The 26,791-nt window shown below is 38.7% G+C and overlaps 2 protein-coding genes across 4 annotated transcripts in view; one reads left to right on the top strand and one right to left on the bottom strand.

Annotated features, from left to right (window-relative positions):
- Window positions 1-26,791, top strand: part of LOC142323063 (cell adhesion molecule Dscam2-like) — a 300,598-nt gene that overhangs the window by 69,503 nt on the left and 204,304 nt on the right. The window contains exons 4-5 of the mRNA XM_075362191.1: window positions 8,096-8,245; window positions 25,768-25,888. Coding sequence (XP_075218306.1) covers window positions 8,096-8,245; window positions 25,768-25,888 — 271 coding nt within the window. The remainder of the gene's footprint in view (window positions 1-8,095; window positions 8,246-25,767; window positions 25,889-26,791) is intronic.
- The window catches only part of LOC142323062 (serine hydroxymethyltransferase, mitochondrial-like), a 288,888-nt gene that overhangs the window by 187,637 nt on the left and 74,460 nt on the right, over window positions 1-26,791 (bottom strand). The gene's annotated exons all lie outside the window — the stretch shown is intronic.

Raw genomic sequence — 26,791 nt, 5'->3', positions numbered from 1 at the left:
AGAGGATGGTGGGGGGGGGGAGATTGCTAGAAGAGGTGGATGACAGCTTACATACTAATCAGTACGGCTTCAGACGGGGCGTTCGCTCTACATGCCTTGCAGCATATAATCTCCTGGGCTTGAAGAAATATATTGGGTACATGGCGGACCGGATGGATGTCGCTAATGATTTCTATTGACGTGCGTAATGCTTTTGGGTCGGTTCTCTGGGACTCCATAATGGCTGCTCTTTCTGCCAAGGGCGATAGCAATTATTTAAGGCGTCAGATTGTGAATTCTTGGCGGGACGACGGATGATGGCTGACACGTTGGACGGCCCGATAGAGTGTTGCCTTAGTCGGGGAGTACCTCAGGGGTTGGTTTTGGGTCCCCTACTGTGGCTCATAGTTTATGATGGGATCTTGCGTCTTCCACTGCCCGCCGATACTGAGGTTATAGCCTATGCTGACGACCATTCCGTCCTGGTTAGCGGCATAACCGAGTGGGGAGAGCTGGAAGAGAAGGGACACCTGGCGTTGCAGACGGTCCATGAATGGTTAGGGTATCACAGCCTGGAATTATCTACAAGTAAATGCAAATATATCTTATTCATCGGACGACAGGTGATCAGAGATTTTGACCTGTGAGTGGTGGCAAGGTGCAGGTGAGATTTTAGGCAAGTGCCTAAAATAGATAAGCACTAACTGTGTCCACAGTCTGGTATCAGCGAAGCCTTGATACTGCTGGAAGGTATACACACGATTTTTTTAGCAGGCAAAAAATTACTGACAATAGACCAAAACACAGGAACTCTGGACACACTTAAGGAGACCAGAGTTACAGTGCCCTCGGACATCTCGATTCCCCCCGAGGGGAGAATATCCCGCCTCGCTTCGTGTCTGGTCGCTACACCACCACCTCCGTTCCTAGCCAAGTGTGGCTTAATCGGAGGTCATCTTCATGCCCTCAAACTGATCATATTCTACACTGCTCAGTCCGGCCTCGTGAGATGCCACCGATGCAGATGCCCCGAGGGACATCTACATCAGTAAATTCGCCCCAGTAAATTTACCTTCAAAGAAGACATCAGACACCTAATACTACCACTTAGCCCTCAGGAACTAAGCTACAAGCCTACATGCGGAAGATCGAAGACCCCGCGCCTGTCACCACTAATAAGCCCTAATCTATAAGTACAAACAGTACATACAATTGTAACAAGTATGACACGACAGCGTATCAAACAGCAAATTCAGTCTATAACCGCAACGACATATCGTTAATTAAGCGATGGAGTGCAACCAGAATAAACTAAAGTCCCAGAGGACCTCTGGTCTAGTCCGTTCGGGAGCTGAGTATAACCTCTAGTCTCCCACTTCAGCTCCAACTTTGAGGACCGCTCTGATTAGCACTAGGTTGATCGCAACCAACATTTAACTTATTACCCCCATAATAAGTACGCAATCCAATTCGACCAATCGCCATGCTAAGGTCAGTAATCACACCCGGGGAGTAACTCCCCGGGCACGACCTCCATTGAAACTTAGAAAATCTAACCGAGGCACGGTGCCTAACACGCCTAGCTCTGGCCAATTCAAATGCCTTGGCGGAGCCCTAGCCACCCGAGATCCTAAACAGGACAAGGTACCCACAAATGCCAACTCAGGTTAGAGGAGCAGTAAACTAGTCAAGCAGAGACAACAGCAGTAAAAACTGCAGGGAAAAACTAAGACTCTACCAGGTCCACACCATCAAAAAGTACGGTAACTCAGTCTAAAACTGAGACTAACGAAAATAAAGACAGATCCACTTTTGTCCGATGCGGAAGCGACTCTGATAACAGAGTCTTACAACTAGAACCCCGCGGTCTTAACCTTTATATTGGCAAATATAACCTTTATATTGGAAGCGATTTGGCGTCGCAAGAAATAAACTTACAGCCCTCCGCATCAGAGAGGAGATGGATCATGATATCACAGAACAGACAACAAAATAACCTGGCATATCACCCAGCTTGCGATGGGCGTTGCAAAAAACAACCCCGAGAGTCACAAGAACAAATTTCCTAACTCTGCATACAAACACCAAGCTTCAACGAAAGATACTAACAATTCAAGGAATTGAAATACAATTCACAGTCCTGAAATAACAGCCACAGTCCTTACTGTTGACCAAATGCTTGCAATCTTTGGCCAAAACGACAACACTTGAAGCACCTTTGTACATCCACGTACTCCTTAACCCTACATGACGTGAGATCAACGTAAAACCTACCCACAGACACAAACTTCTTAAAGAGACCAGCGCCAAGTTCAAACACCGCTGGGTATCACGCTTAACAGTCTTGAAGAGTAGCCTACACTCTTTCCTGAAATTGGCTTCATCCATCTCGGTATTCTGCTCCCTAATGCCAGACAGAACTTCCTCATTGGATGGCCGTCGGCCAATGTCGTAGAAAGTGACCCGGGGCCTACGCTTTCGCTTCGGGTCGACCTTAAGGTCGAGCTTCTTTACCTCAGAAGACTCTGAGATGACTTGGACTGTCTCCTTGTCATTCGCAACCACTACCAGACCCTCTTTAATTTCCCTGATCTTGAGTTTTTTCGGTCCCTACGAAGAGCAACCTGGAAACCATCCTTGAGTTGTCTATTAGTCTTAGTAGACCCTCAGGCTTATTCACAAAAATGACCTCGGGCTGCTTAGAGGCTTGACTAGTCTCACGCTTGTCTCTGACAATAACAGTGTAACGCTTCTTCTGTCTCGGAGCAGGCGTCCGGACCTGAACTACCCTGACCTCCGCGGGCTTGGAGGCCAACTTCTCAAAACCATCTGCCAAAGCAAACAGAACACCCTTAACATGCCGTAAACGTGGCAATATTCTGCTCCTCGCTCCCGTGCTGACGCTGCGGGGACCTTCGACAAAGTCCAGAAGGTTATCTATGTCTGATGAGCCGCTGCTAGCATCGCATACGAACTGCCAGGTTCACTCTGAGCAGCCACAAAATCCTCGACTAACAGGTCGCGTCTGACTTTCCGGAATCCCTTCATCTACCTACGAGAGATCACTCTCTGAACACGAGGGGAACGGTGAAATTTCCGCTCTCCTCTTCCGCCCAGACATCACTACCAGCTGGTTCTCTAGCATGGCCAGAGTTACCCTAGCCTCATTACCGTGGGGTCGAGACATGTTCGCTGTCTTCCTTTCTACAAGAAACTCTGGGCGAACCCACGAACGTGACTACTGCCCGCAGCGATCCACGGACAGCTGGGCACCTTCTTTATTCCCCTGTCACTCTTTGTACCTCTTGGCCGATCTGGATCGATTGGGTACAATACGTAAACGTACGGCACGAAATCACAGATTACGGCCGTCGCTCTGAGAAGAGCGCAAGCAGGACTAGGAAAAATCGCTTGCTTGTAACAGAATCTTGTAACCAGGAGTCGTTGCCACCTTTCAGCTGCGATGATGCGCGTACGCGTCGCAATAAATGTATCATTCTTACCTCCGTAAAAGTAAGAAATAATAAACCTAAAATGAAAAAGCGCTAACTGTGACGACAGTCTTATAATCAGCGAAGACTTGATACTACTGGAAGGTACTCACTCGACCAGCAGCCAGAAAATAACTGAGAATAGGCCAAAACACAGGACCTCTGGACGCACTTAAGGAGACCAGAGATACACAGTGCCCTTGGACAGAGGGTACCTAGAGTTTCAAAGAGGTGGCTTATCACATCAGCGGTGGCCTCTTCCTTTCTTTACGCGGTACTAGGGTGGATGGCAGCCATTGATGTGAGTCGCAACTGCACGCGCCTAAGGAGTATATACACGAGCATTCTGCTTAGCGTGATTTCGGAGTAACGTACCGTCTAATACGAGGCGGCCTGTGTCACGTCCTCTGTACTCCCAATAGAATTACAGGCCTTGGAACGCACTTTTCGCTTCGAAGGTAGAGACAGGGCCGAAGCCCTGTCTCTACGGCAAAAGTCTCAGGCCTTTAGTACGGCAAAAGTAGAAAGAGAAGTGGCGGTCCGGAGATCGTGCCTCATGGACTAAGCGGCCTATACCCGACTAAGACGGATGAATTGATAGAGGACGTGGCGAGACAAGTTATATCACACAGTGCTTAGCTGTTCACGGTACTTTCACACAGTGCTTAACTGTTCACGGTACTTTCACACAGTGCTTAACTGTTCACGGTACTTTCACACAGTGCTTAAATGTTCACGGTACTTTCACACAGTGCTTAACTGTTCACGGTACTTTCACACAGTGCTTAACTGTTCACGGTACTTTCGAGAGCTATTTGCACAGATTTCATAGACACGTAAACCCTGATGCATGTACTGCAATGGAGTAGACGATGCTGAACATACCATCTTTTTACGCAGCGAATGGCGAGCTCAGCGAGCGAGAGCGGGTATTCACCGGTTTAGGCCGGAGGGTTTCCTCACTTTTATTCTGGCTTCTGAGGCTAACTGGCGTAAGTTCGAGGTCTTCGCGGTCCTGACGGTCAAGGAGGCTGAGGGGTGACGACGGGGATATTAACATAGGGAAGGGTGGACAGCCCCACTCGTGAGGGGTCGCACGCCTAGATGTGAAGCTTCCAATGATCGGGTGGGGAGCTTATAGGGTGGGAATAAGTTAAGACCAAATCCCGGCTGCGGGGAGTGGGGCTGGAGACGGCATAGCCGGACTTGGTCTCTCCTTTCTACGGTTTAAGGCAGGCAATGTCTATGACCGAGTCCCGGTCTCTGGCAGGCGGCCCGGGAACGACATAGTCGCGTCCGGTTGAGGATTAGAGGCAGGCACTTAAGAAATCCAACCGGGGGGGGGGGGAGGCTGACCTGCCGTGCCGGACATACTGCCGGTAGGTGAGGAGGCCCCCTTATAGTATAAGGACACTCTCTCCGGTTGAGTTCTACTTAGCTGTAAATCCGGCCCGGGGGAATAGGCTTAAGAAAAAAAGAAAGTCGTTTCGGTTTTCATTAAGAGAGAGAGGGAGGCTCTGGCAAACCATTACCCTGAAATTATTCAGAATTAAATTTTTAACCCCTAACACGATTCCCTGGGTCGGGCTGTTCAGAGCGGAGCGAGAAGATAAGGTTTCCCTTCGGAAAAGAAAAGGCTGGCGAGAAAAAGACTAAGACGGGTGACAATGAAACGACTATGACAGGTCTTTCCACGCTGGAAGCGATCTAAAAGGAGGAAAGGCACCGAGATCAGATAGCATATCGAATGAAATCATAAGAAAAAAGTACTCCAGTGTACGTGGTGTGGCTGTTAAATAACGAGGCTAATGCAGCTCACAGAAGAACTGCGCATGCGCCAAATTCGTACGACCGACAGCTGTGCATCGTGAAGCCTTCTCTTTCGATTGTTGCCACTTCAGTTTCTGTAGACATGTTAGTCTGGCCGTGGCCTTCGTTTGAATAACATTTATTTTTTTGTTTTGCCGAAAAAATGTTTTATTAAAGCACAGAATTGTCGTGAAATTTCATATGAAACTTGGAAAAATCGCTACTGAAACGTATATTTTATTAAAAAAATATATGTGGCAATGAATTTTTATCAGGTGCGCGAGTTTTTGAGTGGTTAAAGCGTTTCCAAGATGGTCGAGAAGACGTTAAAGATGATATTCGCCCGGGTCGCCCTTCCACGTTAAAAACGGATAAAAATATTGAAAAAATTGGTAATCTAATCCGATCTCACCGTCGGTTAACTATTCGTGCGATTGCTGAATCTGTAGGAGTTATCAAAGAATGCGTAAAACATATTTTACATAACAATTTTAACATACAAAAAGTGTGCGCAAAAATGATGCCTAAAATTCTCACAATCGAACTAAAAGAAGCTCGTGAAAATGTTTGTTCTAACACTTTAATGCCATTGAAAATGACCCAAACGTCTTGGAAAGATTGATAAGATGTGACGAATCTTGGTTTTTCACTTATGATCAGATATTAAGCGCCAATCCATGCATTGCAAGGCCCCAACTTCACCGATGATGATTGTTTTTTCGATATTCATGAGATTGTGTACCTTTACTGGGTTCCTGATGGTCAAACTATTAATCAACATTACTACCTTGAGGTCCTTGCTCAACTCCGTGAAAAAATAAGAAAATAATTACCCGAATCGTGAAAGAAAAGTCATGGGTTCTTTATCACGACAACGCACCGGCTTACACTGCATTGTCTGTCAAGATGTTTCTAGTAGAATATATCATGCCAGTGTTAGACCATCTACCTTATTCGCCTAACCTGACACCATGTGACTTTTATCTGTTCCCCAAGGTCAAATCTGCATTAAAAGGAACAAGATTTCAGCCCGTTGAAGCTGTGAAAGAAAAAGCGGCACGCGTCATGAAAGAGCTCATAGAAGAAGACTTCCAGCACTGTTTCGAACAATGGAAAATTCGCAGAGAGCGTTGTAGGGACAGAGGAGGGATGTATATTGAAGGGGCCAATAACTAAATATATATAAATTTTAAATTAAATATTTTACAGCATTAGTTGTTTATTTAATAGCCACACGTCTTATCTTAACACATTATCGACTTCTGAGAGTCGAGAGACGATTTTACGATAAGAAAACATTTTCGAATAGTGAAAAATGCAAGCACCGACCTTTTATCGAGAAAGGACTACAAACCGGTAGATCTTCTTAAAGGCTATTATTTTTTTTTGTAAGATCTACAAAGGAATTGATCCCGTTGCGCGTGAAGGTTTCTCGGACGGTTTAAAAAAAGACAAACAGCACTTGAAACCGTTAAACGCTTTATAGTTATTGCGGAAGAACAAACAATGACAGTACAAATAAAAGGGTGATTTCCCCCCCTTATCGTTATCGATGTAAAAATAACAACGCCTTCAATCCCGCAACAAGGGAATATATTTTTCAAGCAACGGTCTAAAAAAAGATAATAGATTAACTTTTAACGATAATATAGGATATTTCAGTGTAATTTCGGAGGTTTAGTATTTCCAGATATGGAATGAAATGAGTGTTGCACTATATTCAGGTTACAGTCGTGAAAGGTGTTAAAATTAAAAAATATATTTTGAAAAATAGCTAAATTTTGCGAATATGACCTCATATTAGAATACGAGATCATAATATTTTATACGAAATGTGGCTGGTGCGCGTGCGCGCGTTATTTTTTATCGGATCTCGTCGTTAAATTTAACCGGATCCTAGCCGAACGTCAGAAATATAAATTTCTTACCGAAATAACCTGAAAGCAGATTTGTCCGAAATGTGATATACCGAAGAGGGTTCTCAGAGCGCCTAGAAAAGTATATATTTAGATTTCAGATATTTTGTTCTAAATTCTCTGAAAATAAAAACGGAATCAGTCAAAATTCCAATTCCAAAGCGAGTTGACTCGTATTGTTTACACCCTCCTAAAAATAAAAAATACGATAAAATTCTCCCTTTATTCGAATTACTGTCCGGTTTCAGAAGTAATATGCGGTTCATCGATTTCATAATTATTACTTTCTACAGATTTTATATACCTTACGAATCGCTAAACCGTTTTAACACATTGTTAATTAAAATAGTTTTCACTACCAAAATTTATTTGCATACATTCAAACACTGAATTGTGTTTAATTGTCTTCGTCGTAAAACATAACGGGCATTTTAAAGGCGTAACTTATCCGATAAGGAATAACGCGCATTTTATTACATTCTAAATAAAGTGAACTCATCATCACAAACCAGCTTGATTTCGAATTCGAGAGTTCTAAGGTTCAAATCCTAGTAAAGGCACTTACTATACGGATTTGAATACTAAATCGTGGATCCGGTGTTCTTTGGTGGTTGGGTTTCAATTAACCACACATTTCAGGAACGGTCGACCTGAGACTGTACAAGACTACAGTTCATTTAAATTCATGCATGTCATCCTCGTTCATCCTCTGATGTAATAGCTTACGGTGGTTCCGAAGGCTAAATAGAAAAAGAAAGTAACGTTTAAAAGGAAAAAAATGTTTGTTTTATAAAAAAAAATATATTTTTATATGCGTTAGAGTAACGGCTTTAAATGTGAACATTTATGGTCTAATGTGGTGGTTTAAAGTGCGACCGAATATATTTATGTGTGTTCTAGACGGAAAATATCATATGCTACCGAACGGAGAGTTGTTAGTGAGAAGAGTGGACGACACGGACAAATATCGAAGCTACCAATGTCGAGCAGTGAACAGGTTAACTGGTGAAACTCTGCTCAGCGTCACCAGGGCTCGATTCGCTGTTGTCGGTAAATATAATATTATCATAATTATTTATTTAAAATTCACTCAAATAGATACAATAATACAAATATAAAAAAACCTAAAAATATAGATACAATAAATCATACCTAATAATGCACATCACACCTGGTCTCAAAAGTAAATACTTGAGCCGAAAGCAAAAGTAATGATAAACAAAGAGTAATCATATCAAAATGATAATTTACAACAAAAACAAAATAGAAAGGAAATTAATTTATAGGAAACAAAATATATCGTACTATAAATTAAATACAAACATAATATTTGTTATGATATACAACACATATACCACATATTAAACAATACAATAAAAAACATCACTTAGTGAAATAAAAACAAGAATACCCAAATTAAAATAATTATATTTGCTGTTAAAATCGTAATTATCATTTACAAAAAATCTTTCAAATATCTATTTAAGGAGTGAATAAAAGCAAAATTACCTAAATCAATGTCAAGCATTAATAATAATCGATTAGCTACATTGTATAAACCTCTCCTAAAGAAAAGTCTATAGCAAGAGGTATACAAATATTACTCATCAAAAAATGTCTAGTTATATAAAAATTATTATAATAGAATTTAAATAAATGCTAATTTTTGTGAACTAATAATGATACTTTTTTAACATAAAAATTTTTAAGATTATCAACATTAAACAAAGAATAAAGCAAACTACTAGGAAATATATACAGTTTAGCCAGACAATTTTTTAGTAAGACTTTAATAGTAACTAACAGTGGCTGGAGTATGTAGTCAAACGTAATCCCCAAACCAAAATGTCACATTAGAGTAACGCCTGATCGAATAAACAAAATATGCCATTGAATCCTAAATTTGGGAAAGGGCCTCCTAACCTTCTTAACCAAATTATTTATATGTACGAGTATATGAAACTTAAGATTACAATCAAAATTTGTCCAAATATACTTAACAGAATGAAAAAAAGTTAGAGTAGTACAACTACAAAGTATTCATGCTAAGCTGACAGCATTAAATATGTGTAAAATTACTTTATTATTATTAATAATTTTTCTCCTGTTAGAAAAATAACTACTTTGGTTTTAATTGCATTAAGGGGAAAAAAAAGATTTTTATACATCCAATCATTAACCGATTTCAGACTCAGATCAGCCTTCACTACAACATTATCAAAGGAACCATCATGAAAAAAATGGCTGTGTCATCAGAAAAACAAACATATTTACCCTGAATAATCAAGCTGAAAATATCATTCACGTATGCCAGGAATAAAATCAGGCCCAGAACAACAGAAACCACAGAAGACTATCCCTAATGCACCATTCAGTTTAACACAATATATTCTGTTACTTAAATATGACTTTTTTGGTTCCAAAAATCCACTAATACTAATATTATGCAATTTATTCAAAAGAAGTTAACGATCAACATAACCAAAGGTTTTTTGTACATCCAGGAAAATTGACAATGACATAGTGACCATCATCCAACTTTCCAGAATCAGATTTGTAAGAGCAAACAAGACTTTTTTATCCGTACTAATGCCTGATCTGAAACCAAATTGATTTCTGCTAAATAGATTATATTTTTTTTTTAAATGCAGCCAATCTAAATTTAATACACTTTTCTAGAATTTTAGACAGAAACAAGACCAGAGCTACAGGTCTATTATTTGTTAGATTCCTTATATCATCACTTTTATATAATTGAATTACTATTGCCTGTTTAAAAAATTTAAGGAAAATGCCAGTGACAAAACGAAGTTAAAAATATAACAGGAGGCAAAAAAATAATAAAAGAATTAAGCGCTTTTAGGATGTTGTTAGATAACTCACAACTTAAAAATGTATTATGATCCTTTAATTCATTAATTAATTTAAAAATTTCCTCAGATGTAACTGGCTGAAAAGAAGATAGAGCATAAGGCCCATTATACTTTATTTCCCCATGTAAAGGCCTATTTTCATCACAATCTGTAAAAAATTACTTGTAATAAATCTGCCAACAATAACAAAAACGAATTGAAAAAATGTTCTACACAAAAAGAATCACTAGTCAACACCCTTTCCATCCTCCATATACAATTCATACATACATTGTTTATCTTAAAGGAGGAATTAGTTAGTAACTTCATTTATAAGATTCCAAATTATCTTACTATTCCCCTCAGCATTTATCATTTTTTTAGAATAATAATTATTTAAAAAAAATATAATCAAAGAGATTATAATATTTCTGTAGATTTTATATTAATTAACTACGGCAATATTAAATGGTCGTCTTTTTACTTTATTATACATTTTTTCTCTGATTCTAACAGATGTTAAAATACAGTGATTCAAAGAAACGGGAAATTTTGAAAGTTGTGTTGGTAGCCGTGGGCGATTGGTACCACTTGATAAGTGGCGCCAGCCTCTCTAACCTAACCTGCCACTTAGTAGTCATGGATCCTTGGAGTGGTGCGCAACGTGCATTTGCTATCAAAGCGTTTTACAAAAACAATGACAGTGTGGAGGAAGCGCGTAGAGAATTTCGCCGTCATTTTAATCTGGGACGGCACGACCGTGTTCCATCAGCGCATGCAATTAAAACATGGATATCTAATTTTGAGGAAACCGGTTCGGCAATGAAAAAGAAACCTCCAGGCCGTGAGCGAACCGTCCGTACACCACAGAATGTTCAAGCTTTACAAGATGCTGTCACACGAAGTCCACATAGGTCAATCCGTCGTCTCTCAGCATCTTTACAATCGCATAGTTCAAGTGTTCGAAGAATGTTAGTGAAGGACTTGCAATTCCGTCCATACAAGTTGCAGATCGTCCAGGAACTGAAACCGAACGATGCAGTTGTGTGAGCACAATTCTGTAATGTAATGCTTCAGGAGATAAATGATAACGAAGAGTTTGTTCACGAACTGTGGATGTCAGACGAAGCGCATTTCCGCCTCAGTGGATTTGTTAACAAGCAAAATTTCAGATACTGGGCGCAAGAAAATCCTACGCAGCTACACCAGCGTCCGTTGCACAGCCAGAAAGTGACCGTGTGGTGTGCTATGCCATCTTACGGTGTTATAGGCCCTTATTTTTTTGAGGATGACAACGGTCTTGCGATTACAGTGACGTCGGCTCGTTACGTAGCCGTGCTTGAAACCTTTGTTGTGGAACAACAAAAGAGATTTCCACCGATTCTTAACACAGCCTGGTTTCAACAAGACGGAGCAACGTCACATACTGCACGAATATCGATGGCAGTTGTACACCGATTGTTTGGACAACGTTTCATTTCACGAAATGGTGACATTAGATGGCCTCCCAGATCGCCTGATCTCTCAGCTTGCGATTACTTTTTGTGGGGTCACCTTAAAAGCAAAGTGTTCCACAGTAGACCTGCTACAACGGAAGAACTGAAGGCAAAGATCCGAGAAGCAATTGCGGAAATTCCAGTTTAAATGTTACGTCAAACCATGAACAATTTAACGAAGAGACTTCGTGAGTGTTTACGTAGAAGAGGAGGTCACCTGCAAGATGCCATCTTTATAAAATAAACTAAAATGTATGTATCCTAAAATGGCAACATTTGTACAATTACATGAAATAAAATTCATTTTCTAAAAAAAATGTTTCATTAACGTTATTTAATTTTTTAAATTTCCCGTTTCTTTGAATCATCCTGTACTTTAGACATCCATAGCCTTATTCTTATAAAATTACGACAACTAAGTTTAAGTTTAATGAGAGATGCATTCTTAAATATTTTTCAAAATATGAAGAAAATTATCCAATGCCTCATTCACATCGCGGCATTCAGTTATAGAAATCCAAAATTCATTTTCAATGTCAGCCTTCAGTTTCATTTCATCATCAAATACAGCAATTTCTACCATTATTTAAATTAAAACTACCACCACTAAAACTATCAACATCCATCAACACCACCTTTTTTAACAGTCTCCATGATGCTACATTATAAAAATAATTGGACAGATGTTTCTGAGACATAACTATTGGGCTTAAAAAGAAAATGATGATTTCTTGTAAAAATATGATCACTACAAGAACTCAAATACTCAATGATTCTAGTAGGTCTATTAATAAAGGAAGTATAAGCAAAACCAACCATAATATTTAAATATTTAATAGTCTTTGAATCATTCCCAATCTTCTTCTTTGGGTTGCAACCCACAGATTAGTTTGAAGCAGTTCTCCAGAGTTCTCGATCTAGTGCTAGTCCTTTAAGTTGTTTATATGTCTGTAAACCAAAATCTTGAATCATTTGACTAGTATATTCCAGCCAAGGTCTTCCTCTACAATTCATACCCTCTACAGAACCTTTCCGATATTTAGTAAAAAGCAGTTGCGTCTCTTGTTCTTGCTACCTTTCTGAAACCAAACTGGTCTTCAGTAAGTGTAAAATCTATCTTGGCTTCTATTCTTTTAAGAATGATGGTAGTTAATATTTTTGACAAGTGAAATATTAAGCTCAAAGTCTGGTAGTGTTGGCACTTTTTAGCAGAGCCTTTTTCAGCAAAGGTACAATTACACTTTTTTTTAAATGTTGGAACATCTCCAGTTTCCTAATGTCACATATTAATCTATAAACTGATTTTAGGGCTTGTTTCCCTGCTAATTTTATTAGCTCAGCCTCAATGTAATCCAAGCTGGGCTTTTATATCTTTTAATTTGGTCAAACTGACATCAACATTCTGTCTCCTTTAATTTCCTTATTGACTTCTTCCAAAGCTTCCAGGACGTCTTCTATTAGATGCCTGCCTTCGTAAATCTCGTCAAGATATCTTCTCCACCATACCTCCATTTTGTTTTATTCGTATACGAGTTTTCCATCAATTTATTCGTATACGAGTATTCTCTATACAATTTCCCTTTATTCTACATTCTACATTTATCGAAGAAATTCTTTACACTTTTGTACGCAGTCTCTATACTCCCATGTGACATCTGTTCTTCTACTTCCTCAAATCTTTCTTGTAAATAGTTTTCCTTTGCTTGTTTACATTTTCTGTTTATTTCATTTATTATTGCCCTGACCTGCCTTCTAACTTCTTCAGATTTGTCTTTCTTGAGATTTTTCCACTGATCTATTAAATCAATTATCTCATCTGTGATTCATTCTTTTCTGATTTTTTGTTTTTCTTTTCCTAACACTTTTTTTGCAGCCGTAATCTGTCCATTTTTTATCGATCTCCAGATTTCATTGATATCCATCTTATACTTCAAACTACTCTTGCAGTATTTTGGTCTGTTTTTTCTCTAAATTTTCTTTTAAGTTCCGTATCTTAATTTTAAGGTGTTCCATTTAAGTTTCCTGTTTCTTTTCAGTCTTCTAAGTTTTAACAAACATTTACTGACTTGTATATTATGATCGCTGTTAATGTCTGGACTAGAATAATATCTACAGCATTTTACTTGGTTTTTGTATCTTTCTCTAACTAGAATGAAATCGTTCTGTTAAGTATTTCTATCCCCTGGTGCCTGCCAAATATATTTCCTGAGAGGGTAGTGTTGAAACCATATATTTGCAATTGTCAATGGTGCAGAACTCTTATCAGGGAGTCTTGTCGATCATTTCTCATTCCCTGGCCAGAAGGTCCTACAGATGTTCCCTCTCACCCTTCACCAATTATAGCATTCCAGTCTCCCAAGATGATAAGATTTGCATTCGCCTTAATTCCTTACAGTACTTTGCTGAAAGTATCATATTCGTCATTGTCTTTATTAGTTGTAGGTATATATAGCTGAATAATTTCTGAATCTTCTGGTTCAGTGTCTAGTTGACTTCAATAATTCTGCCACTGAATTGGATATATACGTTGACTTTATTTCCTAGTATAATTCCAACTCCACCACAGATTCCAGCTTACCGTGTTGTCGTAGAGTGCGTACATTCCATGTTGCTATATGTTTATACCGGTTGTTAGAGGTTTTTTCTTAGCTGAATCACATGCTCGAGTCGTACCGACTGGAGATCTGAAGAGGGAACTATTTTACCTCTGGAACATTTCATTGAAGCACGATTCATCATACATAATGAAGAACTGCAATTCCATAGGATAACCGATGGATATTTAATACGGTGGTTTTCCCTTTCCTTCAGCATCCTCAGCTGTTGACCCAATTAATTGGGCTCATCCGGCTTAAGGAGTGTTTTCTACCCATCAGAGTGACGTTTGCCTTGCCTATTCATCCACCCTCCAAGAGGCTGTTTTCAGTCGGTAGAAGGGGACCATTTATACCGATAATCAGTCGATTGTTTGCGCCTCGTTTGTGGTAACAGGATGCGCCGTGTAGCAAGCCTTAGCTACAACTCGTGAAAATTCCACAGTAAATTAATATTATTATCGCAACACAAATTTTCTACTTTTAAATAACTAACAGATTTCAAATGAGAATAGAAATGAGATAAGATTTTTCCTCGTTCAAGGCTATAAATAGCCGTTAAGCCTACGGTATTACTACAATAATTAAACTTAATAAACACAGAACTGCAACCTTGAATAACCTCCGTATCAAAAAATAAACAATGTTAATCATTTCTAATATAAACACTGATACCGTCACATTTATTTCAGACTCTTATCAAATATATTCACAATAAACCCGAACTGGATAATGCAACGATTCATTCCATATGTTTCAACAAAAATTATAACGTCAAAATTAATTTTAACATCATCTAACAAAACAAGAAACCGGTCTAAATGACAGTCTATGCCTTTAACATTACAACAAATAACTTTCAGATCACCCGATTCAAAGAAAGAACAATTATCCTTTATTATTCTTTATCATATTACTAATTATCTCCATTTACATAATACTCCTTTCTGCTGTCTATCCGCGCGTCCACACACTTATACAAACGTATCTGTAAACGACAATTCTTGATCGTTTTCTTTATTACAAAGCTTTTCTAATGTTATTATTCAAAATTTATCTTTATAAAGAATTTTTACGCGATAGTGTTATAAATTTCGAAGAAAGTATCGATGAGCTATATGTTAATTTAAAATTAACTTCACTTCGATAAACATTTTGTACTAAATTTAATCGATTTTTAAGAAAAATTTGATAGCAAACTTTTATTTTGTAGCATTGATTTTCAGCCCTCCGACTTGTTTCGAGTGGAAAACTTAGTCGTTCCGCCACTGTCATCGGACTTGTTACCGAATAGCAATACTTGTTACCAGCGACAGAAAAATAAAATCGGTATTAATCTATATTAAAGTCACGCATGCATGAATTATATGACTATCCACGAGGTTCATAGAAAAGCAAGTAAACTTAATACGGTCGATATTAGATTAATATTTCAAAAGGAAAAGTAGTTTTCATCTACTTTAACGACGATCTTTCCCAGATAATTTACTCAACCTTAGTTCAAAAAGTTTCTTTTCTTATAAAGCACCCTATAAAACGAATTAAATCTTTTTTATCGTTCTGGCAATTTCTGTTCTTAATGAACAAGTACCTTTAGTTATCTTTTCGCGATAAATGATAAAATTCTTGGGACTAATTTCGAGTAAAGTTCTTAAATAATTTAATATCTGATCGGATATAGTCGATATAGCTACATTATTAAATGAGAACAATTTTAACATCTCTCTTTTACCTAGCCGTACGTAAATTTTGCTGGAAGAAAAAAAGGGGAGATGAAGAAAATGAACGTTGATTTTTTTTGAATAGGTCCAGGAAATTGTAAAACATTAAAAATTTCACGCGGTAGGAAAATGAGAACTTTGTTTAAAAAAACAGAAGGTAAACAGAAGGTAAAACAGAAGGAAAAAAAATTGAAAATATTTTGCACTCTATGTCAAATCATCTTTTACGGCGAGTTGAAAATTTTCAATTCGACTAAGTTATTTTTAAAGTCTTAACTTACTCTTGTAAGTTAAGACTTCTACGGCTAAGAACTAAAACTACCACAATTTCTTTGAAATTTAACTTCCCCAGAATCTAATTATATTTTTAAAGCACTTAGATTCTGTGTTTTGAAATTCCAAGATTTTTTTTGGCTAGAATCAAAGCTGTTGTGAGTTCGAGTATTTGGATTTTTAGAGCGTCAGGAGCAAGAAGATTTTCAAAAGAAAGTTTTCCTTGGATCAATTAACTTGGTCTCAAAGGTATTAGGGAAATCTAATTGATCGAGATGGGTAATAAAAACTAAAAGTGAGCGATAAACCAAAAGATTGCCCTTTTTACTTGCTTTATTTTAACTCATAATGTTTTTTTTTTCAGTAATTCTTTTTTTCATGTTTGTTCTCAAATCTTGCCCCTTAATTTAACATACTTCCTGACATTACCTATTGATAAAATTTTGCAAAGTTACTGTGGTCGGGTGACAATACAATATTCCACCATTACTTTTTCAAACATTCTCCCGTACGGGGGTAAATTAAGGGTGGAAATTAAGAGTGCAGGGGTAAAGAATCTTTTGGAATCCAAATTAACCTACTAATTAAACTCATGCATTGTACGATAATAATTTGATTAAACTATGACTAAAAAGTATAAAACACGTTTTTAAAATTTTTGTAATATTATTACTTGTACTTGATGTACAGTCGGTAAACTAGCATAATAGACATTTATACTTACATCACCTATTAAACACGATTTAACAAACTATTAATAAATAGTCTTTCTTATAGTCGATGCTAGCATTTAAACTATTGTATCTTTCTGTAATAAAAAGAAATGAGATCTTCAATTAAACGAACGAGTAGTCGATAAGTTTTTCATCCTTATATGATTATTTGTCGCTTGATAAGGAAAACGTATGAGACCTCGATTCATCTTTAATGTCAAATTTACATATTAGAAAAAAGGGGTTGAGAAAAAAAATTGAAAATATTTTGCACTCTATGTCAAATCATCTTTTACGGCGAGTTGAAAATTTTCAATTCGACTAAGTTATTTTTAAATCGTTCATCAATTGTTTATAACAAAAATTGATTTCTCATATCAAAGATTTGAAAAAAAACAATTACATTATTCAAATCTTTTGAACGACATGAATTTTATTACCGAATACGTAAATACTGAAAGATTCTAATGGGGTCGTGAAGGAAATCAAAATTATATTTAAAAAGGCATGGCTACTGTCGCGTACAAAAAAGAATCGGTTCGCTACTAAAGTAAAGTCTCCACCGAAATTTACCGGTTCGAACGGGTTAATTGTCGTACCATCCTTCTCAAAGATTAGATATAGAATTAGATATGGATTAGAAATAGGCTAGATTATCCTATTCTATTCTATTCCTAGTCTAAGGTTGATATTGATGGTAATTTATAGATCTTTTTCTTTAGAAACCGTTGTACATAAATTATTAACGAAAAATCTTTTTTAAATTCCTAATAAATCAAATGTCATACTGTGCGGCGAATTTAATGTTCCTTTTTTTTAGACAATTCTAGTCTTCTAACGAATGAACTATTAACTCGGTTTGGGTTAGCAAATCTAAATATTTTGATTTCCCAGCCAATCAAAATTATAAGGACTTCCGAATATATTTGAAAAAACGATGGAAAACTTAGTACCATGGCATCAAAGGTACCTATGGTTATCAAAGATATATTTTTACGAAATAACAATATCCATCTTCATCAAACCACACAACGGAACTGTTTTCGTATAACACGACAAAATACTTCGGTTTACAAGAAAGGGCCTTATTATGCTTCCGTTGCCATTTTTATTAAATTGGTAAACCATTTAAAAAATCCTTCCCACCAATTTATTTGAAATAAAATTAAAAACTTTTCTTTTACGGAAACAGTATTATTTTTTGATGAATTTTTAAATAATACTAATTAAAAAGAAAATAAATATAACAACGGCGGTTTATCTGCATCCCATTCAACGTGTACATAAATATGTACTCAATATAATTTTCAATATCTGAATTGTGAATTGTTTCTTAGTAATTTTTTATATTTAATATATTTAATTTAACATAATTTTGCGTATTTGTATTTAAATAACTAATATGAACTTTTAACACATCGATCTTTTCATCTTATAATTTGTCTTATGTTTATAATTTACCTAGTATTGACGTGATTTATAGTCCTATAATATATTTTTTTGTTAAGACCAGAATAAAGATTTACTAGTTCCTTCTAATTCTACTGATAAAAAAAAAAAACTCGCTGTTTTCTTAAAGATTTGACACTTATTTAACAATTTTAAAGAATTTTAAAATAAAAAAACTGTTCGATTTTCCTGGAATAGGAGAAATATAGAAAAGTGATGGACAACGCACTGTAAAATACTCGTACCATGTGTTTAAATATATATATATATATATATAAGTTATGTGTGAACAACGTAGTTCCCTTTTTAAAAAGAACTTTATTGTTATTACACAATTAATAATTACAATTTGATGCACATTCAACTTATTATTTTAATTAATTATATAATTGAATAATATTATGGGTATTTGCTAACATTATTATGTCAACTGTACATGTTAACGAACGAGTGCTACGTTGAGAACTTTACACCCTGAAAGTCTATGTAGAACTAAGTAAAATTGTAATACAAGCAAAGGCAACATTACAATTAAAACAAAGGCATCGCAATCCATTCATTGCATTGTATTCCAACGCACAGTGGTTTCTTAGAAATTAACTGAAAACCGTATGTATGTGGCTTACGGTATACAATGTATCATGTAATTAGTGTATTCTAAATTATATATATATATATATATATATATATATATATATATATATATATACACATATACATATACATATTCCCCGGTAAAAATCGTGGAATACCTACATTTTATTTCGGCTTCTATTCGTTTTTGATAAGACTTTAAAAATCTCTTTATTAGAGCTATTCTCAGGGTGTGCTGAAAATGCATTAAAAATACGGAATATTCCGAAAATTAGCAATTATTTTGTTTTTTTAAATGCAAGTGAAGTAACCGTAAAACCGAGATTTTTACACGCGCATTACCTCTTGACCATTTAGTTCAACCTTTAACAGATTTCATGGAACAAGAAGACACCGTTAGCATTTTTAGTCGACTCTGTAAAGTAGCAGTTTTATTCTTGTCGTCTACGCGCTGAAGCTCAACGTGAGCGAAACGAACTGCTGACATCATTTACATGAGCTGTTGATCGATCGGTATTCCGATCTACAACGATAAACAAATTAATGATGTACAGTAAACAGATGCGATCGCTTAAAAGATTAGGTACAAATTTCAACTTTTCCATCTCCTTTACTAAATATAAAAAAATAATTTTTACTTTTCAGTAAATAACTCATACGAACTAATATATACTTCACTTTTATATAACTCCAATTTTTCACTGCAGAATCTGTGATTGCAGATCATAAAGAAATGCTCTTTTCGTTTAATTTCCTTTTAAAGCTGCTTCCATTGCATTTCCCTGCATCACCTGCCGTAAATCATCGGCGATTAACTGTCCGTATATAGAAAACATAAAATAATATAAGATGGGTACGGATATCCGGTTAGAGGTAAAAGATAAAAAACATTTTTTTAACGAAACCGTGGAATGTGTTTTTATTCTTTATACAACGTATGCGGTAAAGAGCAAACAGATATTAAGTCGGACACAATCGGAAAATTGATCGGTGCTGCGCATTACCTGATTTAAACAGAGAAATGGTTGATTTGTACCGGATGTTTTTCACAGTCCAGATACGAGACTTACATCGCATTACGAGAGCTTGTAAAGAGGATATAGAAGAAGACAGCTCTTGTGTAGGAACTGGCACGAAACGCATAACAGTAAAGATAGGACATCTTAGATTTATCCGTAATCTGAGAGTGTAAGAGGAAGTGTTGTGTCGTTGAATATGCTACAGGAAGATCTTACTAAGAACCATCTAGGAATTTTATTCGAGATCAACCTGGGATATCCGATAGTACAAGCAACCCGCCGGGCATGGAGACCAACGACGATCCAGACTAGTTCTTTTGTTAGATGGGTTGCGGAAAGGATGACTGCAAGAAGAGACCATAATCCGGACGGATTCTTGCAGGTAATGAAGGAGGAGTGTGATAGACTTAAACCCATCAGAGCTACGTAGAAAAAAACATTTATTGGTAGTCTGAAGAAATAGCAGACCTCAGAGCATCAACACTTGCACTAAACAACTACAAAAAGCAAGAGTGAACCACCCTGAAGGGATTGAAGGAGAGGAAACTCGTTACAAGAATACACGTAAGGAATTCTGCTTTGCGATGAAAACATCCAAACGTGAGGCTTGGAAGAGATTGGTACTTGAGTTACATGACGACCCACGGGGAAGGATGTACCGGATCTTAATGAAGAGATTCAGTGTCCCTCTCCCTCTGATTTTAAGTGGACAAGTTAAGAGAGTAATAACGAAACTCTTCATAATGGAAGAAGCAAATCGGGTGGTTGCACCGTGTTTCGAGATACACGGTATTTCTCCGTGGATGAGCTTCGTTGGGCGGCCTCTCAATAAAATCCGGGGCCAGACGGTGTCCCAGGAATACTGCTTAAGGAGTTAACAAGAGTGCACCCGTGGATCGTACTAGAGGTCTTAGATGAGGCGCTGACAACGAGCAGTTATCCTTTAGCATGGAAACTGGGAAGATTACTACTCATCCCTAAACCAAAGACGAATGATCCGATTCCGGCCTATCAACCGATGCGTCTTCTCCCCACTATCGGGAAACTTTACAAAAGACTCATTGCGGACAGAATTTGGAACAAAATTAACGCCATGGAAGGACTGTCGCCGGCTTAATACGATTTCATAAAGGAAAAATCGACGGTTGACGCTTTGAGAAGAGAAAGCGGTGACATGGGCGAACACATGCAGTGCGGGCACATGCAGAACCAGAAAAATTCCCTTGATAGTTCTCCTGGATTTCCGCAATGCCTTTAATAGTCTACCGTGGGCGTTGGTGGCTAATGAGTAGGTGGAAAGAATGATTAGTGATTATTTGAGAGCAGTGATATGTGACTTCCTACATGAACGTGAACTACTCACCGCAACGGAGGAAGGTGAAATTAAATTTCGAATGCAAGGTGGGGTGCCTCAAGGGTCCGTACTGAGCCCCTCCTTTGGAACCTCACATTTGATGGGATTTTGGGTTAACATAATTGTTATCGAATCTAAACTTGATGAAATTCCTACTGATATATTCTCGGCGGCTGAAGAACTTGATTCAATCTCCAAAGGCTTACCTGGGGCGGCTCTAAAATTCTCGCCCTCTCCTCAGGTGTCCTCTGGGCTTTTGAAGGTTCCATAGGTGCGGGTTCTATAGCGTCTATATCCGCTGTTTTCTGCGTTTTTACTTGCACATCTATTGCACTAATCTCAGACATTTTCTGTACTTTCGCCACACCCTCCTTTGCCTTGACTGGTCAAAAAGGGATATTTCTAGCTTTTTCAGATGTCTCCTTATTCTTACATCGTTTTGTGGTTTTAACATCGCGGGATTTGCTGCTACTTTCCGTTGAATAAATTCGATACTGGTATCAACAATGTCCATCTGGGGATAAGGCTTCTCGTGTTTAATTGTTTCCTTTAGGCGACATGATTCAATCTTGGTGTCAGTGATTTTCTCTATCATAGTCGCGAGACTGGGTGCAAGCGTAGTAGCCAACTGCTACACGTTAACTTTAAATGACGAAGGGGCAGTAGCGGTCGAGGTGTTCTATTGCTACCAATTTTCGTCGTTTCAGGGTAACTTAACATCTTTTGCAACAATTTAATTTCCTGAATGGCCGTTTCCAATTTGTACATCGAGCAGTTTCTTGATGGGCAGTTGTAGTGCCCTTTGCAATTTGGTTTGCTTGGCATTTCTCCCGCCACCACCCTATTCGATCGCCCTAAATCATAAGACCGAATGTCTGTGCTACAAACGGCTACTGAGCCACGAAAAAGTTTAGCGACCAGTGTCCTAACTAACTCCTAGAGCTAACCTAAAAGCGTGAGCGGAATAAGCGTGGCACCATACACCACTCGCTTGCGTATCCCACGGCCCACTTGTCATATATCACAAAAATGGGTAGGTGCACCACGTCAACTACTAAAACATATATGACTATCAATAATTAAATTTATTTCGTCAAAGACAGCAATTCGCTGTCACGCCTAGGCCGCTGAATGCCAGCAAGTACCTGTCCACCATTAAAGAGCTTGGAGTCTTAATCTGGCTGACAGCCAGCCATATCCCACGGTTAGCTTCCTACAGCAGTGCGGTTGGAGTCTTTTCCCATAGGTAAACAACTGATGTCCATTGAACAAAGCAACCACATCAAGGAACTACCACACGGTCAGACAATACGGCTTTCGCCACATTGACTCGCCGCTTGTGAGTGGCCAATATTCCCCTTGACCTTTAAGTTCCAGGGTGGCCTGAATCCTGCCCCCCCCCCCAAGATCTGGGCAATTGAACATCATGTGTTCGTTCGATTGGACCTCCCCGCAGACGCACAGCTCACAGCTGCTAGGTGGAACAAAACAAATATTGGTTTAAATTCACATGGTTGGAGAGCACTCAGGCTTTCGTTGCCCTTAAAAACGAAGGAGAGGCATACCATCCCCCAGATCCTGTATAAATATATACAAGGACCTTTCCTTTATCGCGCTGTGCCATTCTTGCTGCCATGCTTTCATCACGAAGCGGTAAAGCCTCCTCCGAAGGCGGAAGATGAGCAACTATTCGAAATTTAGAACCGGGACATTGCGATCACCGTTCCGTTCCGGTACAGGCCCGCCTCGAAACCGCATCCCAAATACCTCGGCCTCCCTGCCTCTTCGCAATTTCCACATGGTCGCCCGAACTTTCACCACTAAATCGATTGGGAGAGCCTTTCCCAATACAGTAGTAGCCTCGTAGGAGGTTGTTTTAAAAACACCAATGTATACAATTAAGGCTGTTCGCTGGGCACTCCTTAAATTTTGAATAAGTGCTCGATTTCTTTCCAACCTATGTGCCCAAACGGACGCCACCTAAAAAGTAATACTTTTGAAGACACCTCGGTACATGTACAAATGACGGCCCAACAACCCGTAATCCTTTCGAGCAATCCTCGTAAGCTTGTGCATCACAGAGATGGCGTCCGCTGCTACTTGCCTAATGTGGTTGCTAATCAACAAATTTTCATCAAACAAAACACATATGTATTAACTCGACTGATTACACAGCCTTTATACTTAATGTGGGGGTTCCGACTGTATGATAATTTGTCTGCACCCTTGAGAAGCATAAACATCGTCTTGGGTACAGAAATATTTAAATTTTGAATGTCCATCCAGCCCTCTGCGGTTGACAAAGCCACCTGCGTTCGATATTCTAGCTGCCGTCGTAAGTTACCACGAACTAATATGAGACAGTCATCAGCGAAAGCCTGAGCCGTGACCCCTTCTGGGAATGTCAATCTCAAAAATCCGTCAAAGACCAAGTTCCACAGCAAGGAACCGTGAAACGAACCCGGCAGGCTTCGTTCTTTCACTTGCAGCTCGATTGGCGGAGCTGAAACTAGCAAACAGGCTGCGTTATATGAAACGGTTCGATATCTACAACAACGTACGGCGATGTAAACTTTGAAGACGAGCTAAATTTCTTCTAACATCTACGGCGGCTCCCAAACCGGTGCAGCATACAGAACAGAAGACATAACTGTAGACACTATTAATCTTCTTTCGGAAGCTCTCGGAGCAGATTGAGTAGAAAGCAGCATGTTCAGCGACTTCAAAAACTTCTCAGATCTCGCGCAAGGGTCAAGAAGGTGTTGCGTAAACTTACAGGATTTATAAATCCAGACACCCAAATATTTCATGTTTTCACAGAATTGCAACGATTGGTCACCCAGTCTCAGGTCTATTTCGCCAATACGTTTTCTCCCCGTTAGGGTGGTGAACATTCATTTCTGTGGAGCAAGCTTCAGCCCTTGATCAACCATCCAATTACTAATACTAGTTAACGCCATATTGACACGTTCCTCTATATCTGCTTCCGTCCAGCCATTCGCCAGAACTTAATTAAAGGACTTACCAGGACTTCCTTAATCATTAATGTTCTTCAAATCTGCAGGTGGCCGAAATCCAGTCCTAGTATTATGACCCTAAGTGTAATTGGTCCGAGGCGAATTCTATCTCCGAGGAAAAACACTCGGAGGCCCGTTAGTCAGCATTATGAATAGTACATACGTACAGCTGTTTCTACCCTGGACGTGTAATGTAGATGTTATGTTCCGGAAGTGGCGATTATCTACCTCAGGTCATTATTTGTATTATTATTATTATTCTTAGACGGAGTGGGGGCATGGGAGGTGGAGTACTACATTGCCCAGTTTTAACGGGTCACGGGTACTTCCGCGCTTATCTCCATGTCATAGGGAAAGCGCCGTCCCCTGTCTGCCTCTATTACCCCGGTGTACGGGACGACGCCAAGCACACCTTTTTCAAATGTGCTCGGTGGGCGGTAGATCGAGGGGCACTAGAGGCGAATCTCGGAGCACTGAGCTCCCACAACGTGGTTGCGATGATGATCCGTAACCTGAGCGGCTGGGAGAGTGCAGTCCGATTCGTCGGTAGAATTTTTTCAAGACCAAGAAGGGTGACCTGGATAGTCCTGAAAATTAGGTAGCGGCCTTCTCTGGCTAGTATAGGAGGACTCGGCCGGAAGTAATATGTTAAACGGTTCCGGGTCCAGTCCTGGTGGAAAGGGGGTTGGTTTTTGTCGATAGTCTGCTGATGATGATTGGATAATACTATTAGTGGGAGCCCAACACTCCGTGCGTAAATACATTACCTCCTCCCACCGCAAAAAAAAAGAAATAAATAAATAAAAAATATTATTATTGATTTGCCTTATTTTCTATGTTCATAAACTTATAAATTTTATTTATATAAACATTATTTGTTAGTCTCTCCATATCCTAGTCAAGCCGCGAACATGCGACAATATATACAGGTGACCCAAGAAGAAACGGAAAACTTTCAGAACATGATCTGCTGGTAAAAATAATGAAAAAAAAAGTTCACGAATCACGAAAACATAGGTCTGGAAACGCTTTCTTTTCGAGTTACGGCTGGCGAAAGATTTCGCCCGATTTTCAGCTTTTCAGCTTTTAAGACATCAAATAAATTTTTTAGTTTATTTTTGAAATAAAAACTGTTAAACGATGTGATAATATTAGTCCTGCGATTTTAATAATTTTATATGAAAATAAATATAGCCGACTAACGAAATATTCAGTGTAATAAATTTTTTATGCATTGACTTTACGTTATTAGTACAAAAATATTTAGCGGAATGAAATATTTTTTGTAAGCTACGGGAATCACTGAAAACTATGTATGAATATTTTTGTCTAAGTAAGAAAATTGGAAATTCTGTTCTTCTTTAGAACTGTACTAACATAGATGTCACGTATTTCATAATACACAGAAAAATAAATTTTTTGTCTGTATATTTAAATTGTAAATATATATTAATTTTAAATTATCTTAGATTATGTTTCATTTTTCACAGATACGAGGCTTCCAGCTGCTCCTCGAGCCCTAGAAAAAATATCTTCGTTATTTCAAGTCAGAAAGGATCAGTTCGTAATCATACCGTGTTATACAGAAGCTAACCCGCCACCGGAATTCGAGTAAGTTTTCGACTACATATAATATATACAGGGTAGGATCACAAAGTAGTAGGACTGAATTAATTAAAATTTTTTTATTGAACTAATCGTTACAAATCCTTAGTATTCCTCGAAATAGCACCCATGTGCTTCGATACAACGCGTATAACACGATTCCCACTGCGCATACGCCTTCTGCAACTCGCTTTCCGGGATCCCCTTCAGAGATGCCGTCACGGCCTCTTAGACGTCTTCTACGGAGCTGTATCGGTTTCCCTTGAGGTCCCGCTTGAGCCGAGGAAAGATGAAGAAGTCCGGCGGTGCCAGATCTGGACTGTAGGGGCGGGGGTGAGGCAACGTGGCAACCCTGTGCTTGGCCAGAAACTCCCTCAGCAGCAGCGCCGTGAGGCACGTCTCGTTGTTGTGGTGAAGCTTCCAAGAATCGGCGATGTCTAGCCGCACGCGGAGGACGCGTTTGCGCAACCTTTTAAGCACGTTCATGTAAAAACTGGCATTCACAGTCTGTCCAGGTGATACGAACTTTGGGCGCCTTCACTTTGGCCACATTTTCATCAATCCTTGAAGTTGACGCGCTGGTCGCCTTCGATGAGTTTTCGCCCCTCCCGGAACTGCTTATGCCACTCGAACACTGTTGAGCGGCTCATGGCACCATCCCCGTAGACGTCCTTAATCATTCCGAGGGTCTCCGTCGCGGTTTTCCCGAGTTTGGCGCAGAATTTGATGGCGTAGCGCTGCTCGAGATTTTTATCCATCTCGGATCGCGACGACACTTCTTAGCAGAGGTTCACGGAAATCAACGTGCTTACTCTTTGCTTGCCCGCAGGCGATGGAAAAAATATCGGTCTCTTCGGAAGGCTCCTCACTACTACGCTCAGGTGGTCCGACCCCCCTCCAGCGCTGCGT

Source organism: Lycorma delicatula, chromosome 4 (genome assembly GCF_047948215.1).
Source record: "Lycorma delicatula isolate Av1 chromosome 4, ASM4794821v1, whole genome shotgun sequence".
NCBI lineage: Eukaryota > Metazoa > Arthropoda > Insecta > Hemiptera > Fulgoridae > Lycorma > Lycorma delicatula.
This window is presented reverse-complemented; position numbering and strand designations above follow the sequence as displayed.